The 26,846-nt window shown below is 38.7% G+C and overlaps 1 protein-coding gene and 1 pseudogene across 1 annotated transcript; both read left to right on the forward strand.

Moving 5' to 3' along the window:
• Window positions 1-7,440: 7,440 nt before the first annotated feature.
• LOC145784730 (Na(+)/citrate cotransporter-like) lies at window positions 7,441-20,995 on the forward strand. Its single transcript, XM_082596584.1, has 13 exons — window positions 7,441-7,562; window positions 8,477-8,552; window positions 8,789-8,978; window positions 10,401-10,566; window positions 11,384-11,521; window positions 11,857-11,975; window positions 12,574-12,693; window positions 14,620-14,700; window positions 15,878-16,068; window positions 16,690-16,808; window positions 17,628-17,789; window positions 19,842-19,979; window positions 20,759-20,995. The coding sequence occupies exons 1-13, from the start codon at window positions 7,464-7,466 to the stop codon at window positions 20,900-20,902; spliced, it is 1,743 nt and encodes a 580-aa protein (XP_082452710.1). The 5' UTR covers window positions 7,441-7,463; the 3' UTR covers window positions 20,903-20,995.
• Window positions 20,996-24,206: 3,211 nt separating this feature from the next.
• On the forward strand, window positions 24,207-24,950 carry LOC145784064 (uncharacterized; annotated as a pseudogene).
• Window positions 24,951-26,846: the final 1,896 nt, after the last annotated feature.

A 26,846-nucleotide genomic window follows, 5' to 3' on the forward strand; every position in this document is an offset into this window, starting at 1 on the left:
ATTTCCAAAAAATGCCGATTAAAAAAAAGATCTTATCCTTTTGCTATGCTGCCAGACAGCACCATTTTACAGGAATATTTGTACCCACATTTTTGTTGAAAATGCTCTCAGAATGCACCAAATTCAAAGTAATTTTTCAAAATTTTGTGGGGGAGGCCCCCCAGATCCCCCGCCGCTGAGTGGTCAAAACCCCCCCTTTCAAAATTCCTGGTTACGCTACTGTTTCGACGTACACCTGACCCCCGCTGCAGCCGACTGCAATGTCTGTTTCCGGTTGTCTACTCTACTAATGACTTAAATTTGGTACTACCCATTACTCGAAATCGATCACTGGGTAGAGGCAATCATCGTAAAGTTTCTTGCCCAGAGAAACAACAGTAAGTGCGGGTGGCTGGAGTCGAACATGCAGGCTCTCGACTGCGAGCCCAACACGCTAACCACTCGGCCACTGCTGCCGAGTAGAATTGGTTTACGATGCAGTAAAATTCGCTTGTTTCGACAGCTCAGGGAATGAAAACTAAATGTCGATACAGGTAGGTTACACCGGTATAATTTGTTCTTACATTTTGGTTTTAATTTAATGTAGCCTAAGAGTTTAATGTGTTTTCTTTTCAACACTTCTGCCAAATTCTATACGCTTTCACTTCGGCAAAGAACAAACGAAGTCATGATCATGAAAAATAATGGCTCAGTTTCAGTTTGTTTTTATTTCTGATCATCACAACGAAAAACAGTACCTATGTGCCAAACATAGCAGAGGTCCAGAAAAAGAAAGAAGCGACAAAACGCGGCGTTATAACGTGTATGATAGCAAAGCAGGACATTCAGTTTAACATATGGCACGGTCGCAACCAGGGAATGAAATGGAAGACGTTTTTTCCATCCTGAGATTTTCTTCCATTCCATCTTAGAAATCTTCCATTCCATCTCAGAAATCTCTTCCATTTCATCTTCACATTTTGTGATCTCGTTGAATATGCCACAAATAAACCTAAAAACCATAGGCTAAATTAATTGAAGCTAAAAATTTAACAGCAATATTTTCCTAAGAATTACGTACGGTTTGAATTATTGTTTGAACGTACCGTTCGAATTATTTCAGCAAGCAACGTAATATTTTGCATGTCTTGATAAAGCGTTAGAAAGTTGATGATGGAAGATTGTCTTCCATCCCATCATCAAGATTTTTCACTCCTTGACATTTTCCATCTTCCATCCCAAAATCTATCTTCCATTCCCTGGTCGCAACACCTTATGGCAGTTGTATTTACTTTGAATATGCGCTCAGCACACTGTGCTGATGCAGAGCAATATGGTGTTACTACACTGACTTAGATGATGTAAAAAAGTGGCTGCTCTCCAGTAGCCTTCCAGTTTAGTCCGGGAGCATCGTGAATCTGGGGTGGAAAAAAGATAGACCTCGGCCCCAGAGGCTCACAAGACGACGAGTTTATAGCAATCTGATTAAATTTCATAATATGCTATCAAAATTAAAGAGTTAGTTGATCGAGTGTGTTTGGAGTGTAGTCCTCACTCCAATTAAACTTTGTATGCAACAAACTAACGCGAAATCTTATAATAAATTAGTGAGTTTCACACTGATCTTGTAGGCTACTTGGCTTTTAGAAAATGCGATCACATTTACCAGCAAATGACAAAGCTTCAAACATATTTTCACCCCTAAAAACGTGTTATTCTCTTTCGTATAATATTGGTCAATGCGATAAATTGATCAGTTGTTCACTCTTTTATATCTCGACAAACCATTTATTTGGCTGATAAGCCACTTACAGACCTGATTCACAGCAAGATGAGTCTCCTACAAGTCAGCAGTTATGAACTGAGCAGCAAGCGACAACTGGGCAAGTGACAACTGAGCTAGCAATATTTGAAGAAGTGGCTGAAGTTAGTGATGATGAAATTTAGAAAGTAATAACTGAGCATGCCGAAACTTGAAATGTAACAAGTCAGCAAATTCAGTTTAGAAGCAATGACCAAGCAAATCCGACATGAGCTAAAAAATCTCATTTGCTGACTTGGCAGTAGCTGAAATGTATTTCCTGAGTTGTCGCATGGTTTGACGACATGGCTATGCTCATTGCTCATGGTCATGGTCTGACGACATGGTCATGCCGAGTGGTCTGACGACGACCCAGCAAGATAGGTTTCTGCAAGCTGCAACATACATGGAACCCATAACGTTTCTGTTGAAAGTTCAACGTGCATGTGATATCAAACGTTCAATCGCACTAATTGTCTCAATAAATACCTTGTTTCAGCGGCCGAGAAACGAAGATTGAAGTACGTATTGCCAATCTATTGCTTTCGGAGGCGGTGGACGATGTTAAGTCTTTTTTCGCATGATAAGTTTTTTCTATCAAATACGTTTCATCAGGGTCAGATTTCCGGGCATTCCTCGATCATTCACTTGATTGTAGAATCCCCCAGTATTGACAGACCAACTGCTAAATTAAAGCTTTAAGAAGTTTAAAACAGAAAGCTCAGATTAGATCGAAAGATTCTCGACAAAGCCTCGACTAATAGCCTATTTACAGGAACAGTACGAATTATCGCAATTTCTAAAATGATCTATTGTCAACAAATCAAACAAGTGTAAGCAGGGCCGTTGACAGGATTTCTCGGGCCCGGTACCAATTTATTTTCGGGCCCCCTTTATCGACAAAGTTATGAATATAAAGGTTGTGTACAAACTTTTATTGATGTCGTTTAAGCATCGTCATTTAACAAATCTTGCGCAATCTTAAAATTTCTTGAACCGCAAAACTTACTATCTCTATCTTTCGGTTGCTTTTTTGAACTTTTATTTGTCACATGGCGCTAGAGTCTTACTTCCCGATTTCATTGATGTTTCACTGGTCATTCTAAGCTCACCAGAAGAGAATTTACAGCACTGCAGACTGTCAAAAAGTTTTCAATTTGATTTGAGAAAGGAGTTTGGGCCTAGGTCAAACATTTGCTGATTGCTGCAATCTGAAAAGCAGTTTTGGTCTAATTTTTAGTGCAGAAATAGGGATAGTAATCTTCTTACTTGTGCCATTTCAGTTTTTGAGTTTGAACAAATATTAGCCTGTTTATTTTGAAATTCGTGCTTCGAGTAATATTCGTGGTTAGGGAAATCACTATACTAGACTAAATTCTTATTTTACTGTTTGGTGGCAGGTGCCTATTTTACCACTAGAAAGCTGAAGTGGGCCGGTACCCAGAAAGGGGCCCGGTACTTTTCCATCTGACGGCTGTTTTAACCTCTGATGGCACTTCCTTTAGATCTGATTATATTAAGATCTTGATAATGTTTGAAGTCGCGGAGAATTTTTTAAATCCGGGCCCCTTAAATATTCCGGGCCCGGGTCCAAAAGTACCACCTAGACCCCCCTGTCAACGCCCCTGGGTGTAAGCCTGGATACTACAGAAATAACTAATCAAAATATTGCTGTTGATAAATTTAGAACAATTATTCTGTAAAAACAATAAACGCTACATCTAGTAGGCTAATGCTATCTTTAGATAACTTGATGATGTTGCACAACAGCAGCTTATTTGATAAATTTTAATGTTTCACGTTGCAGCCTAATGGCTTTGAATATCATAAAATCTTCAACACTGCTGCAATCATGAGTTGATACATTTAGTTTCTTGGGTGCTGCCATTTCTGGTGACTCGCACTAAAAATTTTCTTTGCCTAATTTTGTTTTGTAGAGGTAACAGTTACAAAGCACTGTTCCATAGCTGGCTCCACCTATAGTTGAAATTGAGAAGCGCAACAGAATTGAGCTCAAGGCTCTTGTGCGGGCCATTTTCAAATTTGCCGTGGGCCAATAAAACCTGGACCGCGGACGCAGTTTGGACACCACTGGTCTAACCCTACAGTATTGCATGATTGCTACGATGCTTGTGCATTGCATTTATCGGCACACTTTCCAAGTCGTGTGCTCACAAAATAACAAGTTTTTCATTTGTTGTTCTTGTTCGAGCTTCTTGGGCTGTGGGACGTGGGTGCATAGTTTTACCATTCTAAAATGATATTGTCCCCGGACTACACTGGAAGGCTGCTAGAGAGCAGCCAGTTTGGTTTCATCATCCAAGACACGCAGACTTTCCGCTCCGTTAGGTAGGTTGACGATTATGCAATCGCTGATGATAAGCTGCACCTCATTTACAGTAGCCTACAAGAAGAGAAAGAAATGTTTAGTTTGTCAGTATCTTTAAGCAAACATAGAGAGGCTGACACAACAGAACGTCGCCGGTTTGCAAGTTTTCAAAAGGTACCATTAAAAAATCCCCTTCGAACTTTGTTTGGTAATTACGGAAGAAAAAAGAGCATAGCAGCGGTGGGAATCAAACCCACGTCAATGCAATGACTAGGCCTACCACCGCCCTAACCCTCTACGCCAAATCAGGCAGTGGCAAACCGATGAGTTAATTTCGCTATTATACGCCTTTTTTTTTTGTTGCTCAAAGGGGATTTTTTAATGGTACCTTTTGTAAAGTTGCCGCCGGTTTTGCAATGGATTGAGTTTTGCTTTTAGCAGCATGAGGGTTGCTTACTCGCTTAGTTGAAGTAAGTGAGTCGCTGTCTCTTTGCGGCTCTTTTGTTTGTTTGGCTTGAGGCTGCTGTTTGTTGAGTGTCTGTTTCTTCTGTCTGTTTAGCACTCAACAAAATCAACACTCATATCCGCCTCGTTAGCTCAGTGGTTACGCGCCCGGCTCAAGATCACGCGGCGCAAGTTCGACTCTCGGGGTGTGCGTTTGAGCAACGCATTTCAGGACTGCTCTTCATTTAGCGGCACCTAGTGAATGGAATAATTTCACGGCAACAAAATTTCAACAATTGGAAAACTTCACCCTGGCAATCTCGGTAACCGGCCCTGTGTCAAGAGCCTCTACAAGTGTGTGAAGCTACAAGAGATAACCAATCAAGGCTTTGTCAGTCCGCGGATAAAGATTCAAAACCAACCAAACCAACAGCAGCCTCAAGCCAAACAATACAGCCGCATAAAACAACGACTCACTGACTTCAACATCATTCGTCATAGCACATGACTAGGGAACTGTGTTCCGAAAGCTAGTACAATCCGCTATTACCGCAGCGAACTCGCAGCATCAGGCTAAAACAGGTCGTAAATGTCTTCGGTTTAATCGGCAGGGGTGCTTATTGGAAGGTAGAGAGATGAGGGCGGAGAAGGTGGTTCGGATTCAGAATCAAAAGGGCCAGTGATGGCAGTGTCGATGCTGTGGCAGAAAGCACGGCGGCACCAAACTGGTGCACAGTACTTTTCTAAATAATGAAGAATAGAATAGCGGCTTCCATAAATTAACTTTACAGTTTATACCAGTTTGTCTAATTGGACACTTTTTTGAACCCCTTGTAGAGAGAAATGAAACAGATCCTACTAATAATGCCAGCTAGTGGTACACAGTAACATTGAAAGGGTCCAGAAGGTACTTTTGGACCCAGACCAGGATAATTTTAGAGGCCTAGAACCTTTCCAAAGCCCACGGCAACTTGAAGAAACCACAGCGTATTATTTGAATGCAGTGCGCTTTTCTTATAAATGTCTTCGTTTAGAACCCAAGTATCTCATTGGTACCGGCCCAAAGTATTCTCTCAACGGCCCTGGTTACATATAAGGTGTAAACGCAGCATCAGCAAGAGATAAAAGATATCCACACGATTTGTAAATGGTTTTATCACCACAGAATACTTATATCTGCTCTAGAGTAACAATATACCACTGGAACTGGTACGTGAAGTACTCTAAAGTTACCAAATGCAATCTTAACCTTACCTCTACTTTTGCAATACTTACGCAACTCGAAAAATAACAAAATGTTTAATAAAAAAGTAATGTCTCTTAAATTTAAGTTTTATTTCCCATGAAAATTGTCTTGACAACATATCAATAGCATGTCGACAACACAGTCGACTGTTTTGCTTTAGATAATAATTAGGCTACCATTAAAATAATGCATTTTTTTTAAGATGTTTAACGTAATCTAACGTACTTATTGCAGATTAACCCAAAACATATAACAGCAACTTGGGTGGGTATACGTGCTGAAGGAAAGGCTGCCGAGAGAAAGAAACTGGCCACCCTACTTTCGTTAGTGCCAAAGGCTTATTGTGAAGCGAATCTTATCTTCTCACCCCTGAAGTTGAGCAACTGAGTATAGAACTATCTTAATTGCAGATTAACGCATTGCAAACATGCAAACACACAATCATTCTCTTGTTTGTAGTAAAAATTATAGGTCGGAGTTCGTTTTCAAACCGCTGCGATAATTAGCTGTTAGTCATTTAGTCAAGTTGACGAAACCAACAATGACATAAGTGCAGGCTGATTGTCAGATTCGGGCATGTCACCGACAAAAGTAGAGTTTACTTTCAAAGTTGAAAGCCGCTGAAAAAAAAACTTTCAATTTTTTTTGTACTGGAAACCGGTTAAAATGTGCTTTCAAGCAAGGCAGTTTACAGTGCGCAAAAATTAGAGAGCTCGTTTTGTTTGGAAGTGCAACAGCGTTCGCACGAATATATGTAATTTGAAATTTATTGTAATTTGTAATTTGAAAATTATGTTAATGTAATTTATGTAATTTGAAATTTATTGGCTGGTGATTCATGCCAACAAGGAATAGTCAGTAGCAACATAAGTTGTAGATTAACTTGCCATTGATTGTAAGTTAGAAGATGACTGTATTGGTAGCCTACACGTATTTGAAGTCTATCCAATGACGTCACAATGTTGTCGCGACAAGAAACAAAGTCGTGTCATCGTCCTGTACATCGCGTGTTTGCGTCAGTCATCGGATGTTTTCCAACCTTAGCGTTCCCGATGCATTCCATATCCAGAATGAATAGTTGGAAAACACATTCACAATTGTAAAATAAAATTTGTTATCAACATGGCCACCTGGAGATGCGGCCTGATTTGTCACATTTTGCAGATTTTGATTACAGCTTTCTGAGATTTTTTTTTTACTTTTTGCTGTCTCTTAATGATATAAAAGCTTTTTGTTGCTTTGGGGAAGCAGTAGCAAATGAGAAAAAGTAAGTTGAAAAACGCTTAATCAGATTGTTATTGAAAAATTGACAGTCTGACTAAAATCTTTGAAATCAGATTGTCTTTGTTTATCAACATCTGATGATGTTAAAACCTATTGTGTCATCTGGGGAAAACAGTAAAGAAGGCGATATAAAACTGATAAAATATAACTTTTAGAAAAGTTCATTTAGCCTAAATAGTTGCCCAAAGTTGGCAAAATCTGGAAACTTCTGCAAAATGTGACAAATCAGGCTCAAATCCGTATCTCTATAGGTAGCCATGGTCATCAACATCTTCGGTTTGAAACTTTGCTAACGGTTTGTTTTATTTGTTGTTTGATAAAGATTCTGAATAAGTTGGTTCTATATCAAAATTAGAAACACTGAGCTGCTAAAAAGCAAAATGACCAAACGCACTGTTTTAATTCCAAGCACTTCTACCTTCATCTTGGTGTTCACTCCACTGCTCTTGTTGTTCCTGCCAATCTACTTTCCAGGAAAAGTAAATTATTTTTCTATATTTCAATAAATGCAATTTGTTATAACAAAATGACCTACTGCAAAGTATGCTGCATGCAACTTTGTAACAGTGTGTTTTGGACTGCACGATTAGTTAAATAGGTTTGTATTATTGACTATCTTCATTAAACAACTCTTCAAATACTAGGTTTTGTAAGCCAGTAAAAACTACCATTTCTACATCGTTTCAACGTCCGACAACGTTTGGTTAATCTCAATATGGCTGCAATGTGTAGTCAGTTTGATGCCTATCATGGCAAAGTAGCGGAATCAAACAGTTTGCACTCGTCTGGGCTTAGTCAAAATCGAGTATTTTTGTTCTACTCCGCATTCTTACTGTCTACGCAAGAATGGCGACGCGGGTTCAGGTTTAAGTTTTTTGTTGTTTCTTTAAAAACAACAAAAAACTTAAAACTTTCCGATCTTTTTCACTAGTTTCGTCAAAGCATGGTTTTGTGAAGAACATGTGGCCCAAAGCCACCATTTCTTATTCTTGTAGCTATTCTCCTTCTTTTGATTTCACAACAAGCAATCATTGAGTATTGTTGACAATGTGCATTGATATCATCATAGGATTGCGTCGGCCACATGATGGTATACTGAGCAATTTTGAGACAAAACTTCTAAGAAAAACCATTCCCAGACAGAAAATCATTCGTTTTTACATTGATTCAACGTCTGCAGACGCTAAACCAATGTAAAAAGGAACTGATTTGCTGTCTGGGTTAAGTTACCAAGATGCAGTTTATTAAAAGTTAACCTGTCCCGCTTCCAGCTTACTGAAGAAACAAAAGACATATCAATGTGATATACTTAAACTTGAGATATAAGAATTTCAAAGTATTGTTGACATTGTGAAGAGCAAAAAAATTCAGTTTTTTTCATTATTCTTTACAGCAATCAACTTGTGGTTTCATCATTCTCTTAGTGGTGACCTATTGGATGACGGATTCATTACCTATGGGAGTTACAGGTTTATTTAATAATAATAATAACGATAATAATTATTATCATTATCACGAGTTACAACAACATTCTAATCTGAAAAGAGTTGCCACTTCTAAACTTCTCCTTTGTAAACGTTGTTGCGCTTTTTGGACAAAGGCGTAGCCTCTAAAATGCCTTTGGTTGGTTTTTACATGGTCTTCATAAAGTTTGACCCATCCCTGGTTTGACCATATAAACTCAGTAAAGTAAAATTACTTTCAGGAATGATTCCCGTAGTTTTATTTGGAGTCACTGGAATTCTGGACATTAATCAGATCACAAACACATTTTTTTTCTCCGGACTGTGGCTGGTCTTTGGAAGCTTAATGCTGGCCCTTGCTGTTCAATCCACCAAGCTGCATGCTCGAATAGCGCTGAAAATCCTTCTAACAATTGGCACGGAACCAAAAAGGTTAGTTGCAACCAGGAAAGTATCATGTGTGTGTGTGTGTGTGTGTGTGTGTGTGTGTGTGTGTGTGTGTGTGTGTGTGTGTGTGTGTGTGTGTGTGTGTGTGTGTGTGTGTGTGTGTGTGTGTGTGTGTGTGTGTGTGTGTGTGTGTGTGTGCGTCTGAAGATGTATGTGCCTGCATGTGTGCAGTGTACAACTGAAACCCTTACAGCCTGTTTCACCCTAACAGGGGTATCATCAGAAGGTCCTTATATTCTAATAGAAATATAATTCTACCCTTTAATAGCCTATATTTAATTAGCTTAATAGCTTTTAATAGCTTAATAGCCTATATTTGATGTAATTCGCTTTGCTTGGCTTTTTACTTGGCATTGAGCACTTTTTGTAGTACCGTATTAATAGTATTTATTGTTTTATATTCGCTTTTCGTAATTAATCGTTATTGTTGGGGGGCGGTAAAATTTTGCCAGTTCATGAAGGGGGCGTTGTGCCAAAAAAGGTTGAGAAACACTGATTTAGACTAAGGGATATCTCACCCTTCATCCCCGGGCTCCTCACCCCCACCACTAAGCTTTTTTCTACAAAATGGGCACATGTTTTGCAAAGAAAATCAAGTGCAAGCTGTATAAGTTATACTTTTCTGCATAGTTGACTGTTGTTAAAAGATTCTCACAGAAAGGTTCCAAAAAAAATCTTTTCGAAAAGAACCTTTCTGCAGGGTTCTTTTCGAAACAAGTTTCGAAAAAGAACCCTAGGCTTAGAGTTCTTTTGGCAAGCAAAGGGTTCTTTTTGCAATAAAGAACCTTTTTTGTTAAAAGAACCGTAAGCCTAGGGTTTTTCTCAAAAAAAGAACCCTAAAAGAACCCTAAACGAACCCTTTTCATTTATAGTGCACATCCAACAGGCACTTCATTTGTCACAGATCTGCATCAGGTTAGGTTTACATCGGGATCCCGTGTCTGATCAACATCTGAAACCGATAGAGTGACTTAAAAAGATGATGCATGCAAAACTGAGCTAATCGCAATGATTGATGGAGTGTGGGAGTCTTTATCCTCGAACCGAGAAAGGTTCTTTCAGAGCTTATTCTTGGCAGTTTCGTATACTTGTTGAGGCTTTGATCACTGATGCAGGTCGGTTACCGAGTTTGGCAGAGTGACGTTTCCGATTGTTGTTGAAGTATTGTCGTCTGTGAATTATTCCATCTACCAGGTGCTTCTGAATGGAGAGCAGTGCTTAAAATGCGTTGCTTTAGCGCACACTATCTTTAGCGAGAATCGAACCAGCTCCGCTTGATCATGCAGCTTCTTCGCTCGTAAAGTAATTTTTTTTTTTTTCGTAAAGTAAGGCGCTTAACCAGTCGAGCTGTTGGGACAGAATGTATTAGCGTCAAGACATCTGCTCTTACAACTTTATCATTTTCAGATTGCTGATTGGCTTCATGCTGACAGCGCATCTCTTGTCGATGTTTATCGCGAATCTTGCCGTCTTAGCAATGCTGCTACCCATTGCCGGTAGCCTTCTGGAGCAAGTACGGGAACAAATCGCTGTAGCGAAATCCAAAAAATCACAGACAGAAGAATCCAATGAGGTTGTGGATTGAAATAGTTTCATTGTAAAAATGATTTAAATTTGACAAACGCACAATCGATATCTGTTTTTGATGAAAATTATCAATTGGTTGAAAACGTCTTTATCCTCGGACTGAGAATGCCTCCTTGAAAGCTCATTCCAGGTAGCTAGCTCATTCCAGGTTCATACAATGAACACAATCAGCAGGAAAAATAAATAAAAGGAAACACTTCAAATTTTGTTTTTTCCTTTATTTTCAGTTAAGTGATGTTACGAACCGCCCAGTGGGTGGATCTTTTCACAAACTCATCCGTCTCGGCAGTCATAATGACGTAGCCGGACAGATCGTTCCCGGAGTGAATAATTTTTGAAGACGGCAAATAATAATTTTATCCTAAAACCTTGAAAGCTGTTTTTTTGTTATAACCTAGTTTTGTTTGCCTCCAATTTATTTTATCTTAGAAATAATTCCTACTTTTTAGAAAAGCATGCTCTTTCCTCTCTGATTGATGAAGGTCCTATTATTTTTTAGGACCTCTTTGCTATACCTGCAATAGATTTGATTTGATAACGAAAGGGGAAAGCATTCGATTCAATGTGACATTTTTTTGACAAGAAAGAACACTTCAATATCTTACAGCCTGCTTACTTATTTAAAATAAATTTTGTAAGAAGTAGCCTATGACCCAACGGCCCCCTGCGTATGCCACTAAGTACCGATCCCAAATTATGCACTCAACGTCCTCGATTGTCCCTGGAACTTTCTACTGCAACTCAATCACGATAATGATGAAAAATTATGTTTTAAAGTAAATTACGAATCTGTTTTATTGCAGTTGCACGCTTTAAACGAAAATGGACCAAGTGACCGACAAAAACTAAAATATGATAAACATGAAGATAAAATCGAACTTTCCCACGATGAAGAAAGCTTGTCTGTTATTCACAAAGATGATAATGAAGATTGCTTATCGGTAAATTATCTAAATTTGCTTGTAGCATATGAATGGAGGAAATACGTTGAATTGTGATCACCATTACTTTGGTGAAAAACTTTCAACTTACAATTTTGAATCTTCTTTAAATGATATACAAAGCCTATCGCATTGTGAGACATTTAAGTTGTAACAACTATTACGGTATTAAAGAAGTTTTAAGCTTTCAATCTATAGCACTAGGACTATATTTGGTCATTATAAAGGCTAAATATTTGATAGAACTCCAACAGCTTGGATTCCAATTGTCGTGACGTTAAATGCAGATGCCCTAAGTAGAAACCAACTTTACAGTATTTTCTATTTTTGGAAAGGATATCAAAAGTCTCCGAACCGCCGTAAACTTGTGCATTCCATACGCTTGCAGTATCGGGGGCGTCTCTACCCTATCTGGGAGCGCACCCAATATAATTGCAAATGATCTCATACAAACGTGAGTATGACGATCATAATCATGAGCAGAGTGATGGAAATAATAATAAGTCGAGCTTTTCCTTTTTTACAAGACTGCTGAAAATCTATACCTACTGAACAATACGATGTGCTTCTACACAAATGCACTGAAACTGTCTGCTTTGTAAAGCGCTGTGAGCAACTGTTTGCGATGGATACGATAATACATTTTATGCGCCATCTTACAGATATAGCACACAAAAAAAGAAACTTTTTGATATTCAATAAGTTGTTTTTTTTAGTAAAAAGAAGAATCCAGATTCAGGAGTTTGTTCAATAAAAAACGAGAATAAAACTGTCAAGGTTTTCCTATAAAATTATTTAAACCTTTTTTTAGATTGTCTTCTTTCGTAGACATGTTTGAAAAATTTAAACTTTAGAAAATCGACATTTAACAAAGTTCAAAATTTAAAAACTCTGAGATTTAGAAAAAAATATCTCATACATACAAAGAAGAAGATCCAAGGATATAGAAGATAGACAAAAAATAAAACATTTTAAAAATTAATATTTCAACCGTTTATTTTGTCTAAACTTTAATAACGGGTTGAAGTGAATGCCTCAATCATGTATTTCAGGTTATTCCCTGCAAGCGAGAAGATCTCCTTTGGCACATGGTTCTTTTATTGCGCACCAGGATCTTTTCTCATTTCTGCATTTTCGTGCCTTTGGATAATTTGGCTTCATTTTGGATTTCTGTAAATTCACCTAACCAACCACAGTAGAGTAATTATTATCATGAATTCCACTGATTAGCAAACCTGATAGAAGTAACGTTCAAGCTTGTGGGACTACACATAGGCTACTCCTACTTACACATGCACATACTACACACTTTTATATAGGCCTAACGTACAATTTAAGAATACTAATGTCGTTATATAATAATAATAATAATGTCGTTATATAATAATAATATATAATAATAATAGGGTTACTTATGCACAGTGGCGGATTCAGAGCGTAATTTAATTCCTAGTAAATATCTTGGTGGGTTTCACCAATAATGCCACGGTTGGCCATCATACAACAACTTAGTGTTACCGAATATCTCTTACAAATGCTGTGAAGTGATGCCACAGACAATTCAGTACCACTTGGTTGTTATAGTGTTAAACATTAATATGTTTATTTTTCAAGAATCTGATTTCGGGTGGGCCCACTGTCAATCTGGGTGGGCCTGTACCAATCAGGCCCACCCAGTAGATCCGCCCCTGCTTATGCATTGTGTGATGCTGATTATTTTATAATTCCCGATGCAATCCTTGTTTTTTGCTCATTGTTATCGAACAGCGCTTTACCCACCGACACATTGTTTGTGGTGTGTTTGTGTGAGCGAAGCGACTTCATTTTTAGATCGGACTGTAGTTGTGTGGGAATGGCCGCAGTTAAGTTGTTTGAGCTTTGATATTAAAGTAGTCTGATTCACTTTCATGACTGAGAGTGAGGTTTACCGCGTTGTAAAATCTATTCAATCAACGCTTTATTTTAATCTGACGTCTGGCTCATGTTTTTGTGTAAAGTCTTGTTTTCAGTGGCAAATTATACCATGATTGAAATAACTGAGCAGGCTATGCAGGATGTAAGTTGAATAAATTAACAAAAACCAGCTGAATGCAATCACTAGGTTGTCTTTATGTAAAAAAGAAGAAATTTCCATTCCAGTTATGGCCAGTGACCAAACTATGTCCCATCTGCTTTAAAGCAACGTGTGCAATGAGTTGGCTAAGAAGGTAAAGCAGGACCATTAGGCTTGCACACAAAGGTTGTGAATTCAATTCTCTACTAGGTTGTGTTTGTTTGTATTTTTAAGTAATAGCCTTTCGGTCGTTTAGAGGTGGAATAGCAAAGTGAATCAGCCCACGGAATTTGGAAATAAAGGGCCCATTTATCACACAGTTTTTTTTAAAGGAAATTTCTTCCAAGACTCTTCTTCTTGGCCGACTCTTCTTCTAGACAATGAAAACTCACATACTTGAAACTTCTCGTATTGCTACAAAACTAACATACTTCACCTTTTATAAATCAAGATTTGATAATTCTCCAGCAACAACACTTCAACAATGATTGAAAACTCCACTCTGTCAATCTCGGTAACCGAGCCTTCGCCAGTGATTCAAAGCCTCTACAAGTATGCGAAACTGTCAGGATTAAGCTCTGCAAGAAGCTTTCCCAGTCCGAGGATAAAGATTCAATCAATCAACCAGTTCAATTGATTGAATGTATATAACAATTAATAAACCTAACCGGGAATCTGTGAAATGGACTGTATTCAGCTTGTAAACTATCTCTTTCTTAAATTGTACGCAAGCGTTGAATCAATTCAGAAAAGAATGATTTTTTAGCTGGGTATACGACTATCATCAGCATAATCTGTCCGCTGTCTAGGCGAGTGGTAAGAGCCCCGGCTCGACCTTCGAAAGGCCGTCGGTTCGACACCGCTAAAGAGCATGTGGCTGTGTATTTGGCATGACACGTAAATGCATAGCCTACTGGACACGAAGATTGGCTTCCTTGCCTTTTCGTTTACTTAATCTAAGTCTTCAAATACCAGGTTAAAGCCTGGACAGCTAACACAAAAAAACGAAAAAAAATAGAGCTTCTCAGCAAAACATTCCTTGCAGAAGTAAAAACAAAGACACTATCGATGATGACTTGGTGAGAAAACTGTTACAAACTGAATACGACAAACTGGGGCCAATGGAGTAAGTAGCAAAAATAATATTCTTGTTTAGGTTGCTGCGGCGCTACTACAGCTGCTAGGGTGGCCTGCTTGGTACCCAGTCATTTGGTCGACAGGACGTTTGGTCGACAGGACGTTAGGTCGACAGAACGATTTATTTTAGGGTTAAGGTTAGTTAACTAACCTTCACCCTAACCTAACCCTAACTCTAACCCTAACCCTAAAATGAATCGTTCTGTCGAACTAACGTCCTGTCGACCAAATGTCTTGTCGACCAAACGTCCTGTCGACCAAATGTCTGTCGACCAAACGACCGTACACCGGCCTGCTTTTAGCGACTGTTATGTTTTCAATTTAGATCATATTAATTACCAGAACACATTTTAATTCCTATACTTGTTCCCCTTACGTTATGATGCAACAGAAAACACAATCGGTGCCGTTCTTAAAGGATTTGCTATGACCAGACCTAGAATCGAACCAAGTAGCTGAGGACTAAATCACTCTACTGTTGAGCTGGTCAACATAGGAATGTAGCTTGGTTTTCCATTGCAGATAAATTATGTCACATTCGGTTTTGTTTCAAGAATAGAATGTGATGAAATTTGACCGTTAAGTTTACTTGCTTCAACTTTAAATGAAAAAAAAAATGGCATTCGAGATTTTTATTGATTGTTGAAGGGATATTATCTTTTCAGTCGAGACAACTTTAGTAGTGCCTGAAGCGTCATCAGTTCTGCATGTTTTGACGGTTTTGAAGCATTAACCCAAGACTCCATTAGTCCAACTGTGGGTGGTAATAACTTCCCTTTGCCCTGCTCAGATGAATAGTATGATATCACAATTGACATTAAACATAGCTCTTCAATTTTGTTACAATTCTACTACAATGAATAACAGTAACAATTTGTTGCACGCCAATTGGCGTCAATAAAAAGTCTCCATGACTGGCGATTTTCAGCAAAGTGTCACAGTTCGTCCGGACTGTGCTTTGTAAGAGATCGAACCCTTCGCAGCCATGTTTCTGCTGGGTTCTTTGATTTCGTTTGCCTTTGATCAGTTTATAATGAAACTCTCTTTTTATTAAAACTGATAAAAGAATTAATGTGTTCAGTTAAAACTTTTCACGGACCCTTTACTATGGACTTTTGTTGACCGCAAGTTAGACATTAAAGCCTCAAACCTTATATTTGTTTCAGCTGGGGCCAATGTTGGGTTTTGACCCTCTTCATTTCTACCACTTTCCTATGGTTCACCCGAAGCCCCGGGTTCATGCCAGGGTGGGGACAATTGTTTCGTAAAGGTTACGTCACTGACGGGACAGTCGCCTTGGTGACTGGGCTCTTAGTTTTTGTGATCCCCAAAAACAAACCAGTGATTTTTGGTTACGGTAAGTTTTAACGATTGCGATAATTGGTTTTAAATAATTCATGAGTCAAATTGCACTGAGCAGTTGCGTGCTACGTTTTTGGTAGCGATAACGAGATCAGCATCACATTTTTGTTAGAGGAACGACAGCACCAGCGAGAGTACCCTTTTCTGCATTTGTTTCAGTTGTACTTTTGCTACCAGCTACTTTCCAAATTAAAGTTCAAAAATCTGAATCGTTTTTAGAGATTTTTACTGGAAACACTGCCGTTTTTAAGGTCATTTTAACTTCACAATGCACGTGGCAATTGTATAGAGCTTTCCAGTGTCAGTTCAAGACAAAAGCGACATGTAGGAGCAGCGGGAGAACGCGCTACTTTTGGCCGGAGTAGCGGAAGCTATGGCGCGTTACTTTCAAACTAGCGGATGGCCACCTCTGTCAAATAGAAACCAAAACTTTCACTTTTCTTGTCAAATTTAGCGAAATCCATAGTTTTAGTACTTTTTACCAGTAAATACAGAGAGGCTTTTTATGAATAGATCCATCGATGGTAAACACCAAAAAATAACATATTTTTGTTACTTTTACCGTAAATAAGGTTGAAAACAAGTTTTTTCTTATTAACAAACGTTTTCTAAGCAGGAAATGGACGTCAAGCATCACAGAGAAAGCTATTGACATACCAAGAGCTACAAGATGGTTTTCCATGGGAAGTTATTTTCATTGCTGGAGGCGGTCTTCTTCTGGCGGTCGCAGCAACGGTATGGTGTCATAAACAGTAAACAAGTTGAAGTAAATAAAATATTTCTTTTGCGAGCATTGATGGCAAAAATGCCCTACAACGGCCTTGTTTGTTTGTTTGTTTGTTATCTTTATCCTGCATTGCGGGAAAGCGGACTTGGGCGCTATGCATCGGTATACGCCTTCCGACGTACACCTGACCCACGCTGCAGCCGACGGCAATGTCTGTTTCCGGCTGTCTACTCTACTTATGACTTAAATTTGGTACTACCCATTACTCGAAATCGATCACTGGGTAGAGGCAATTATCGTAAAGTTTCTTGCCTAGAGAAACAACAGCAAGTGCGGGTAGCTGGAGTCGAACATGCAGGCTCTCGACTGCGAGCCCAACGCGCTAACCACTAGGCCACTGCTGCCGACACCTGCTAACCCTAACCGACACCTGCTAACCCTAAACCCTAACCCTAACCTGCTAACCCTTGCTACCACAATTGCTCTATTTGAGAAAAAACTCTGGTGATTACAAAATGTCAAAAAGTTTAAGCACATAGTAGCCTATTGTTTTTTGTTTGTCGTATCCAAGCTTACACCCGGTGGTTGAAGATTCAGATTAAGTGGACGGGAAGGCAAGGAAGCCAATCTTCGTGTCTACCTTCAGGCATGCCTTCAAGTGTCCTGCCACAGACACAGCCATAGTAGCCTACATGCAATTATAGTAAAAATAAGGCAGAGTCAAATAATTTCTTCAAGGGTCACGATTTAATGGGCTTTCAATAAATAAGAAGACCATTAATTAAATCAACTAAATACTTTAATAATTTATTTATTTTTACTTGTAGGAATCAGGGTTGTCCACTTTGATAGCATCGAAGGTCTTGTTTCTATCCAACTTGCCATCCTGGGTGGTTTGTATTATGATATGTTCTCTAACCTCTCTCCTTACCGAGACCACTACAGGAATGGCAATCTCAACGTTCTTGATGCCAGTCATAGCACAGTTGGTCAGTGGTAAAAAAAATGTTACAAATGAAATTGTCAGTGAATTGATGAATTAATCTAATTTTTCATGACTTTGTTGCTCAAGGGATGGAATGACTCTTTGATCTTGATCGTTTTATTGCATTTTCTTGGTATTACGTTCATAAGAGCGCAGTAAACTTTCATTTGTCAAAAAATACAACTAAACAAACTAAAATTTTAGCAAAACTGGAGATTGGATAAAAACTATAATTAGAGCAAACAAGTTTTTACCGAATTAGACTAGAATTAGAATTATCGACATTTCGCTCTAATTTATCGAATTAGACAACTAGAGTTATCTAACAGTATTTGTCCAAGTCTGGTTACAAATGACGATGACATATTGTATGCAGTGTCGTGTGAATAGCACTTCCGGTATTCCAGAAGTCCAGAAAGTCTCTAAAATGGGCAATGCCTATTTTTAATGACTGCGACTAAAATATTTTGCAATGGTATTTCCAAATCATTGGCGTGTTCAAAATTGGGGCTTGAAGGTGTGATATTAAATTTAGTTTTTCAGTGTAAGAAAAATATAAATTTTACTTCCATCATTTTAACAAAAAAAAGTCTTCCTTACTCTTTGGAAAAACAAGATTAAAATTCAGACTATGCAGTAATTTGTATTTTAGTCTGTCAATCATAAATCATAGTAATAAAAGGTTTCTGCAGACTCTTAACCTCAGTTCTGGCTTCTCGGTGTTATGGGAATTGCTAATCATAAATAAATGTAGGATCCATGTGAGAGGATTCAACCAAACGTATAGCCTAATAATCAATAAAAAATCAACCAGGTTTGGTAACTACAAAAATTTATTGGTAGAGCTTTTGCCGCCGTAAAGGCGGCTTCATCAGTACTCTTTTGATTGTATTAGAATAAGAGCACTGATGAAGCCGACTTTACGACGGCGAAAGCTCTACCAATAAATTTTTGTAGTTACCAAACCTGGTTGATTTTTTATTGATAATCATAAATCATTTTGCCTTTAGTGCTGACTGCTGATGCTTCAAATGGTTAACTTACAATATTTGTGACACCTATAATGTATATTGTGACAAAGAATAAATATTCTCACGATAAATTAATACAATAACGCACAAGATTTATCTTCAATTTGTAACTTGGTATACAAATTGTGGAATTTAACTCGCAGTAGTCTATAATAACTTATAAAATAATCAAAGGATTATTCTTTGTGAAATCATTCGGAAATTTTGGAATTTTTCACCAATAGTTACAGATATTCATGAAATTTTACACTGTTGTATAGAGCTTAGTTTTTTGAGCAAAACAAAACTAATTTGAGAAAAAATTGGGTTAGTACTTTTTATTTTATGACCCTTTGAAAATGGTCAATTTATGTGATCACTCAAGCATAAAATTAAAAAAAAAATTGAAGAGAATTTTTAAAATTGGTAATTACCACATAAGTAGTTTTTAACGTAGGAACTTGATCAACTTGATGCTAGTGCTTCATATGCAAATTTCAAGTGACTTTCGTCACGGTTGAGTGGTTACTTCACACCTTTCTAAGTCTGCATTTATGTAATCACTCATCCGTGACGCAACGTTGACCGATTATAACGAAAATGGGTATTCTTGGAATTTTTCCAGTTAAGTATCATATGAAAGGTTTTAACATTCTCTTACCAATGGTAAAAAGAAAATAATGTGTATTTGAGATTATCACATCAAAACAAGCAAAAACGCAACTGCTTTGTTTATAAGGAGTATTCATTCGTTTTTAATGCAGTTCTTACATTTAAATATCACGAAAAGCAAGTATCTTGAAACACCAAATGTAGGCTATTAGCTTTGCAGCATACTGGTAATTCAAGTTTTACTTACTCCTCTGTTGTTCACTGTTGCTAAAGGACTTAGTTTTATGGTTGGTTTGATGGTTAATATTTTATGGTTTTATGGTTGACAAATGGTGGCATGGCCTGGATGATTTCACGAAGAAGGGCCTCAGAGCAATAGGCCTATCTTGCCAGAAAGTTATTCTTAATTTTATTTGTCTTGCTTTCTTTTTCAGTCGGTGAGAATGCGGGTTCACCCATATTACTTCTGCCTTCCCATGTTTCTCAGCACAACCCAGTCTTTTATGCTTCCCGTGGCATCTCCTATAAACACAATCGCTTACGCCACAAAGTTCTTCACAGTAAAAGACATGGTAAGACTAATGTACATAGGAGCCCCAAATGTTCGGTTACATATTGTAACATCATAATGTAAAGGGAGTCCCATACTTGACTCAAGTGTCGGGTATGAGAAGATAGGGTTCTCATTGTACTAAGCCTTCGGCACTAAGGAGAGTAGGGTGGCCAGTTCCTTTCTATCGGCCGCCTTTACTTCAGCAACTACGCCCACCCAATTTATTACACTCTGGGTAGAGGTGAGCGGTGTTTTCAACAACCAGCTGAAGCCGGGAGTCGAACCAGGTTTGCATAATTGGAAAACCAACGCCTTATCCGTTGCGCCATCCCACCGCAATCATAATAATAAACTTTATTAGGGTGGTATTCAGGATATGATGGAGTTCTTACTTTTTTCCCTTTTGAGTCAGAGGCAAATGGTAAACATAATTTTAAGTAGCCTATTGGCATTTTCATCGTAGCCTATTTAAGTTTATGCAATGTGCTAGAAGATTTACTGTAGCCTGGGTGAGCTGGAAAGCAAGAAAGCCAATTTTGATCTATTTCATATCATTGTGTGTCGTGCCAAAGAGACAGTCGCTTGCTTTCGATCGTTCTCTTTTATATTGTAGGTCGATAATTATGTAATTTTTTTAAATTTCAAATAGCCAATTTTGTTGTTGATATTATTGCAAAGGATTAACAACTTAACAAATTCCATAGACTGTTCTCCAACAAGCCAAATAATAGGCTACTCAAGTGCTCAGACAATTGAAAACAACTTCTTTGGGAAAGTAAACACATTGTGTGTAATTAGGTGAAAACGGGATGGATGATGAATTTAATTGGATTGTTTGTCATCAATTTGTCCATCAACACTTATGGCAGAGCTGTTTTCGGAGTTCATCATTTTCCTCGATGGGCCGAACCAATCAACGAGACTTCATCTTCATCTGCTTGAGTTCTCTAACAACCTACAAAAGTCAAAACCAATCAATGAGATTTCATCTGCTTGAGTTTTCTAACAACCTACAAAAGTCAGAACCAATCAATGAAACTTCTGCTTGAGTTTTCTATATATTCAATCGACAATCGCTATCTCCGCTTGAAGCAGATTGCGTATCAACTTGGATTGTTTCCGTGAGTCACGGTTTTGGCTTTCTCGCCCAGTGTCGTCAAATTGAGTTCGGTCCACGCCTGGATGCTGTCATGCTATCGCCTTAGTGGTCTGCCTCTTTTTATCTCTCCGTTAGCTTTACCTTCCCTGCAGGTTTTACTGACTGCGTAGGCCTAATTTGCTCTTTCAGTGTGGCCGAAAAGCTTTAAAGTTTTTTATTTTATTTTATTTTTACTAGCTTTTTAACAGTTTTCTAAAAACCTAGGCCTACAAAAAGCTGGGCATTTAAAATCATGACGATAGAGATAAATTGCATTTTGCTCATCCTGATTGAACCAGGCTTATTCAAAATAAGCAGAAATTTAGAAATATTGCGTTGGATTTCGACAAACAATTCCATTTTTCTTGATTTCGTTTCGAAAGAAACTTCGCTCTATTGTAACTTTGCTGTAAAGAATCTCATTTTGACGACACAATTTGTTTCGAACAGCCTGTGTGCTTCCCATGCCAGTAGGCTATAACCAGGCTTAAGACAACTTGTCTCTCATTTCATCATGGGCATTTGTGCATAGGTTAGCTTAGCGGTTAGTGAAGTGGTCCCTCACTCAACCGGCTCCTGTTCGATACTCGGTGGTGTCACCGGAAGTCCAATATAACACTAAAATAGTTACATTCGCATTGTGCATAGGTTGGCTAAGCGGTTAGTGAAGTGATCCCTCACTCAACCGCCCGTGTTCGATACTCGGTGGTGTCACCGGAAGTCTAATATAACTCTAAAAAGGTTACATTCGCATTGTACATAGGTTGGCTTAGCGGTTAGTGAAGTGGTCCCTCACTCAACCAGCTCGTGTTCGATACTCGGTGATGTCACCGGAAGTCTAATATAAATCTAAAAAAGTTACATTTGCATTGTGCATAGGTTGGTTTAGCGGTTAGTAAAGTGGTCCCTCACTCAACCGCCTCGTGTTCGATACTCGGTGGTGTCACCGGAAGTCTAATATAACTCTAAAACGGTTACATTCGCATTGTGCATAAATTGACTTAGCGGTTAGTGAAGTGGTCCCTCACTCAACCGGCCCGTGTTCGATACTCAGTGGTGTCACCGGAAGTCTAATATATCTCTGAAAAGGTTACATTCGCATTGCGCATTGGTTGGTTTAGCGGTTAGTGAAGTGGTCCCTCACTCAACCGGCTCGTGTTCGATAATCGGTGGTGTCACCAGAAGTCTAATATAACTCTGAAATGGTTACATTCGCATTGTGCATAGATTGGCTTAGCGGTTAGTGAAGTGGTCCCTCACTCAACCGGCCCGTGTTCGATACTCGGTGCTGTCACCGGAAGTCTAATATAACTCTGAAAAGGTTACATTCGCATTGCGCATTGGTTGGTTTAGCGGTTAGTGAAGTGGTCCCTCACTCAACCGGCTCGTGTTCGATAATCGGTGGTGTCACCAGAAGTCTAATATAACTCTGAAATGGTTACATTCGCATTGTGCATAGGTTGGCTTAACGGTTAGTGAAGTGGTCCCTCACTCAACCGGCTCGTGTTCGATACTCGGTGGTGTCACCGGAAGTCCAATATAACTATAAAAAGGTTATATTCGCATTGTGCATAGGTTGACTTAGCGGTTAGTGAAGTGCTCCCTCACTCAACCGGCCCGTGTTCGATACTCGGTGGTGTCACCGGAAGTCTAATATAACTCTGAAATGGTTACATTCGCATTGTGCAATCTGAAATTTTACAAAATAAATTTTAGTTTATGGTGCCGATTATTTCCAAGGGGCACTTTTTTTGCGTCTCTTTTCTCTAAGGCGCCTTTTTCTTTTCTCTGCCAACCAGAAGTGACTTTCTTGCACCGTAGGGCCAACTGCCCAAGATTTAGGTTTAGAGAAGATAGCTGCTTAATTCTTACATTTTTAGAAAGATAATTGTTTTCTGATTCTAATGATATAAAACTTTAGAACGCCCTCCAACTAGCTACGCCGATGGTTACCGTGAATGTAATATGTTTATACAATAATTTAATAATTTTGAAACGTCCTTCAAGAAAGATCTGACAAATATCTACCGAAACAAACACCTTCTTATGTTAAGGTATCACGAGATTTACATTTGACTATGTGGCAGGGATGGAGGAACCATTTTAAAAGTAGGTGGGCCCAAAGGCGTAGCAGTCAAAGTTAATCAAACTTCTGGGGGGCTTCGCCCTTCAGACCCCCCCATAACATTGCTGCATATACCTAATACTTCCAATCGCTTATACATTGTGTTTTCATGATTGCCTTTTGTGTCAACCAGCGAAAAATTTCCGTTTTTGGGACCGATTTGGCCAAACAAATTACAAAATTGTTAAAATTGCTCTATAGGGCTGTACAAAATATGGCGATTTACACACAAATAAAAAGGCAAAAATACATACACAGTTATTATACCAACCTGGGAAAAGTAATCTGCAGCATTATACAGTAGGCCTACATGCAATCGTGAATGCATTGCATGATATGTAATGATATCATTATTTTAACATTAGAGAGCAATTAGATTGATTTATAGATTACTCCACCAATCACACGCAACCACACCCACACGTGCTGCCCATCAACAGTAAGCTCAACAGAAAAGTTTGAAGATTAGATTTCATCCCTCACTCAACCGGCTCGTGTTCGATACTCGGTACTGTCACCGGAAGTCTAATATAACTCTAAAAAGTTTACATTCGCATTGTGCATAGGTTGGCTTAGCGGTTAGTGAAGTGGTCCCTCACTCAACCGGCCCGTGTTCGATAACACTGTGCTGCGTTAATTTTAAGGTTACTAAAGTATTGACGGTTCTTAGTGTACTTTTTGATGCTGAATCCAAAACTGTTATCCGTTTTCTTCCATCAGGTCTAGTTTTTTGGCAAATTGCATTTGAAATTTTCGACAACTGCAGCTTTCAGCGGCTTGCGATTGAGATTTGTGATGTCATAAAAATGATTTAGCAAATGAATTTAGTTTTGATGAAACTTCAGTGACATCACAATGAGAAGAACATAACGAATGCACCTGATGCTTGAAAAGTTAAACATCTGAACTGGTTTTTACAGGCTGCGTTAGTGTGCAGTTAAGATGATAGTTATTTTATTTGGAAATTAGCTGTGTAAAAACTTATGTGCACTCAATACTTTACCACGTCAGTATATTTGACACGTTTGTGTAATAATGATAAGTTTTGTTTTTACAGTACAATGAGAAAGTGCAAAAATGATCCAGACAGGTTCTGTTATACAGTATATACAATTATACATGTATAATTGTATATGTGGTAAGGTCACCCTGCATAGTCGCCAAGCAAAAATTATGCAGTTTGTTGAGAAAGCATATGATGTGTATTTTGGAGTAAAACTAGGCGATCAGGACAAGGCATTTGCTCCGCACATATGTTGTAGAGCATGCGTTGAAAGCTTGAGATTATGGAGCCTAAAGAAAATAAAGAGCTTTCCTTCTGGTATTCCTAGCTATGGTATGGAGAGAAGGAAAAGACCATGTCACTGATTGTTATTTTTGCATGACCAACTTACAAGGTACGCTGATGCTTGTACTGTATGGAGGCATTTTCATTTATTGTTTGATTGAAGAGTAACAGTTTCATTTCAGGAATAAACCGGAAGAACAAACAACATGTGAAGTACCCTGATGTTCCTTCAGCCATGAAACCAGTATCACATGGCCCTGGTATTCCTGTTCCAGAACCACCTGGAAAAATAAGTGAAATGGAGTGTTCTTCATCTGCAGAGAGCGAAGCAAGTGAACAAGACACATGAGATGCAAAGCAAAGTACAAGCGAACCGAAGCCTCTTACACAGCTTGAGCTGAATGACCTAACACGAGATTTAAATCTCACCCAAGAATAGAAGTATAGAAGCCCTGATTAGAAAGCATAGAAGCCCTGATTACGAAGCACAGATTAAAGAGCTGCTTGAAAGCTTTCAATCCCTTGGAGCCCGGATGTCTGTGAAAATGCACTTTCTGAGTTCGCATTTGGACTTTCCTGACAACTGTGGTGACTACAGCGAAGAATAGGGAGAGAGATTCTACCAAGACCTTCGCCAGATAAAAGAAAGGTACCAAGGATACTGGGACGTAAACATGCTTGCAGATTACTGTTGGTGCTTAAAAAGAAATCTTCCCAATTCCACACATAGAAGAAAATCTTTGAAGCGACACTTTTTGTCAGCATAAATCATTTGTATTTATATTGTTATTGTATTTATCGTCGGAATATCATCATGTGCCGCACAACGCTTTCTGTGTTAAGCTATTTTGAACACTTCGTTTTTCTTGCACACATTGATGTTGGCAAGTATTTCGCATTTAAAACACATTTGTGATGTTAAGTGTTTACGTGTCTATAGTGTAACATATTAACTTCTACTGTGAGGTTGATCGCCGTTGAACAAAAATATGTGTTAGGAAGCTTTCTTGGTTAGTTGTAAGTGCCTTTATTTCAACTGTGTCATTATATTTTTGTAGTATTTAATATGGCTGTCATTGCAAAACCTTGTATTCAAATAAAAATACCATCTTGCGAAAATTGACAACATGCATGACCAATTAAGCTACCACAGAAATTAGTTTCTATGTGCACAATAATGACCAAAGCTAGCATAATTAAACATGTGATAAAAAACAAACTTGACCTGATTGAAAAAAACTTGACCTGATTGAAAAAAACTGTTTGCATTTTTGAGTTCAGCGCAAAAAATTGATTCAGAAACACTTAAAACATCTTTGACCTTTGCGAAAAAATTTTTAAACGCAGCACAGTGTAATCGGTGGTGTCACCGGAAGTCTAATATAACTCTGAAATGGTTACATTCGCATTGTGCATAGATTGGCTTAGCGATTAGTGAAGTGGTCCCTCACTCAACCGGCTCGTGTTCGATACTCGGTGCTGTCACCGGAAGTCTAATATAACTCTGAAAAGGTTACATTCGCATTGTGCATAGGTTGGCTTAACGGTTAGTGAAGTGGTCCCTCACTCAACAGGCCCGTGTTCGATACTCGGTGGTGTCACCGGAAGTCTAATATATCTCTGAAAAGGTTACATTCGCATTGTGCATAGGTTGACTTAGCGGTTAGTGAAGTGCTCCCTCACTCAACCGGCTCGTGTTCGATACTCGGTGCTGTCGACGGAAGTCTAATATAACTCTAAAAAGGTTACATTCGCATTGTGCATAGGTTGGCTTAGCGGTTAGTGAAGTGGTCCCTCACTCAACCGGCTCGTGTTCGATACTCGGTGCTGTCACCGGAAGTCTAATATATCTCTGAAATAGCTGCATTCGCATTGTGCATAGGTTGGCTTAGCGGTTAGTGAAGTGGTCCCTCACTCAACCGGCTTGTGTTCGATACTCGGTGGTGTCACCGGAAGTCTAATATAACTCTGAAATGGTTACATTCGCATTGTGCATAGGTTGGCTTAGCGGTTAGTGAAGTGGTCCCTCACTCAACCGGCTCGTGTTCGATACTCGGTGGTGTCACCGGAAGTCTAATATAATTCTGAAATATCTACATTCGCATTGTGCATAGGTTGGCTTAGCGGTTAGTGAAGTGGTTCCTCACTCAACCGGCTCGTGTTCGATACTCGGTGCTGTCACCGGAAGTCTAATATAACTCTAAAAAGGTTACATTCGCATTGTGCATAGGTTGGCTTAGCGGTTAGTGAAGTGGTCCCTCAATCAACAGGCTCGTGTTCGATGCTCGGTGGTGTCACCGGAAGTCTAATATAACTCTGAAATGGTTACATTCGC

This window comes from Aplidium turbinatum, chromosome 15, assembly GCF_918807975.1.
Source record: "Aplidium turbinatum chromosome 15, kaAplTurb1.1, whole genome shotgun sequence".
Lineage (NCBI taxonomy): Eukaryota > Metazoa > Chordata > Ascidiacea > Aplousobranchia > Polyclinidae > Aplidium > Aplidium turbinatum.

Coding starts and splice junctions, on each gene's coding strand:
- LOC145784730 (XM_082596584.1), top strand. CDS start 7,464: ATGACCAAACGCACTGTTTTAATTCCAAGCACTTCTACCTTCATCTTG. Junction 8,979..10,400: donor ATTGGCACGGAACCAAAAAG/GTTAGTTGCAAC, acceptor TATCATTTTCAG/ATTGCTGATTGGCTTCATGC. Junction 11,976..12,573: donor GCAAATGATCTCATACAAAC/GTGAGTATGACG, acceptor CATGTATTTCAG/GTTATTCCCTGCAAGCGAGA.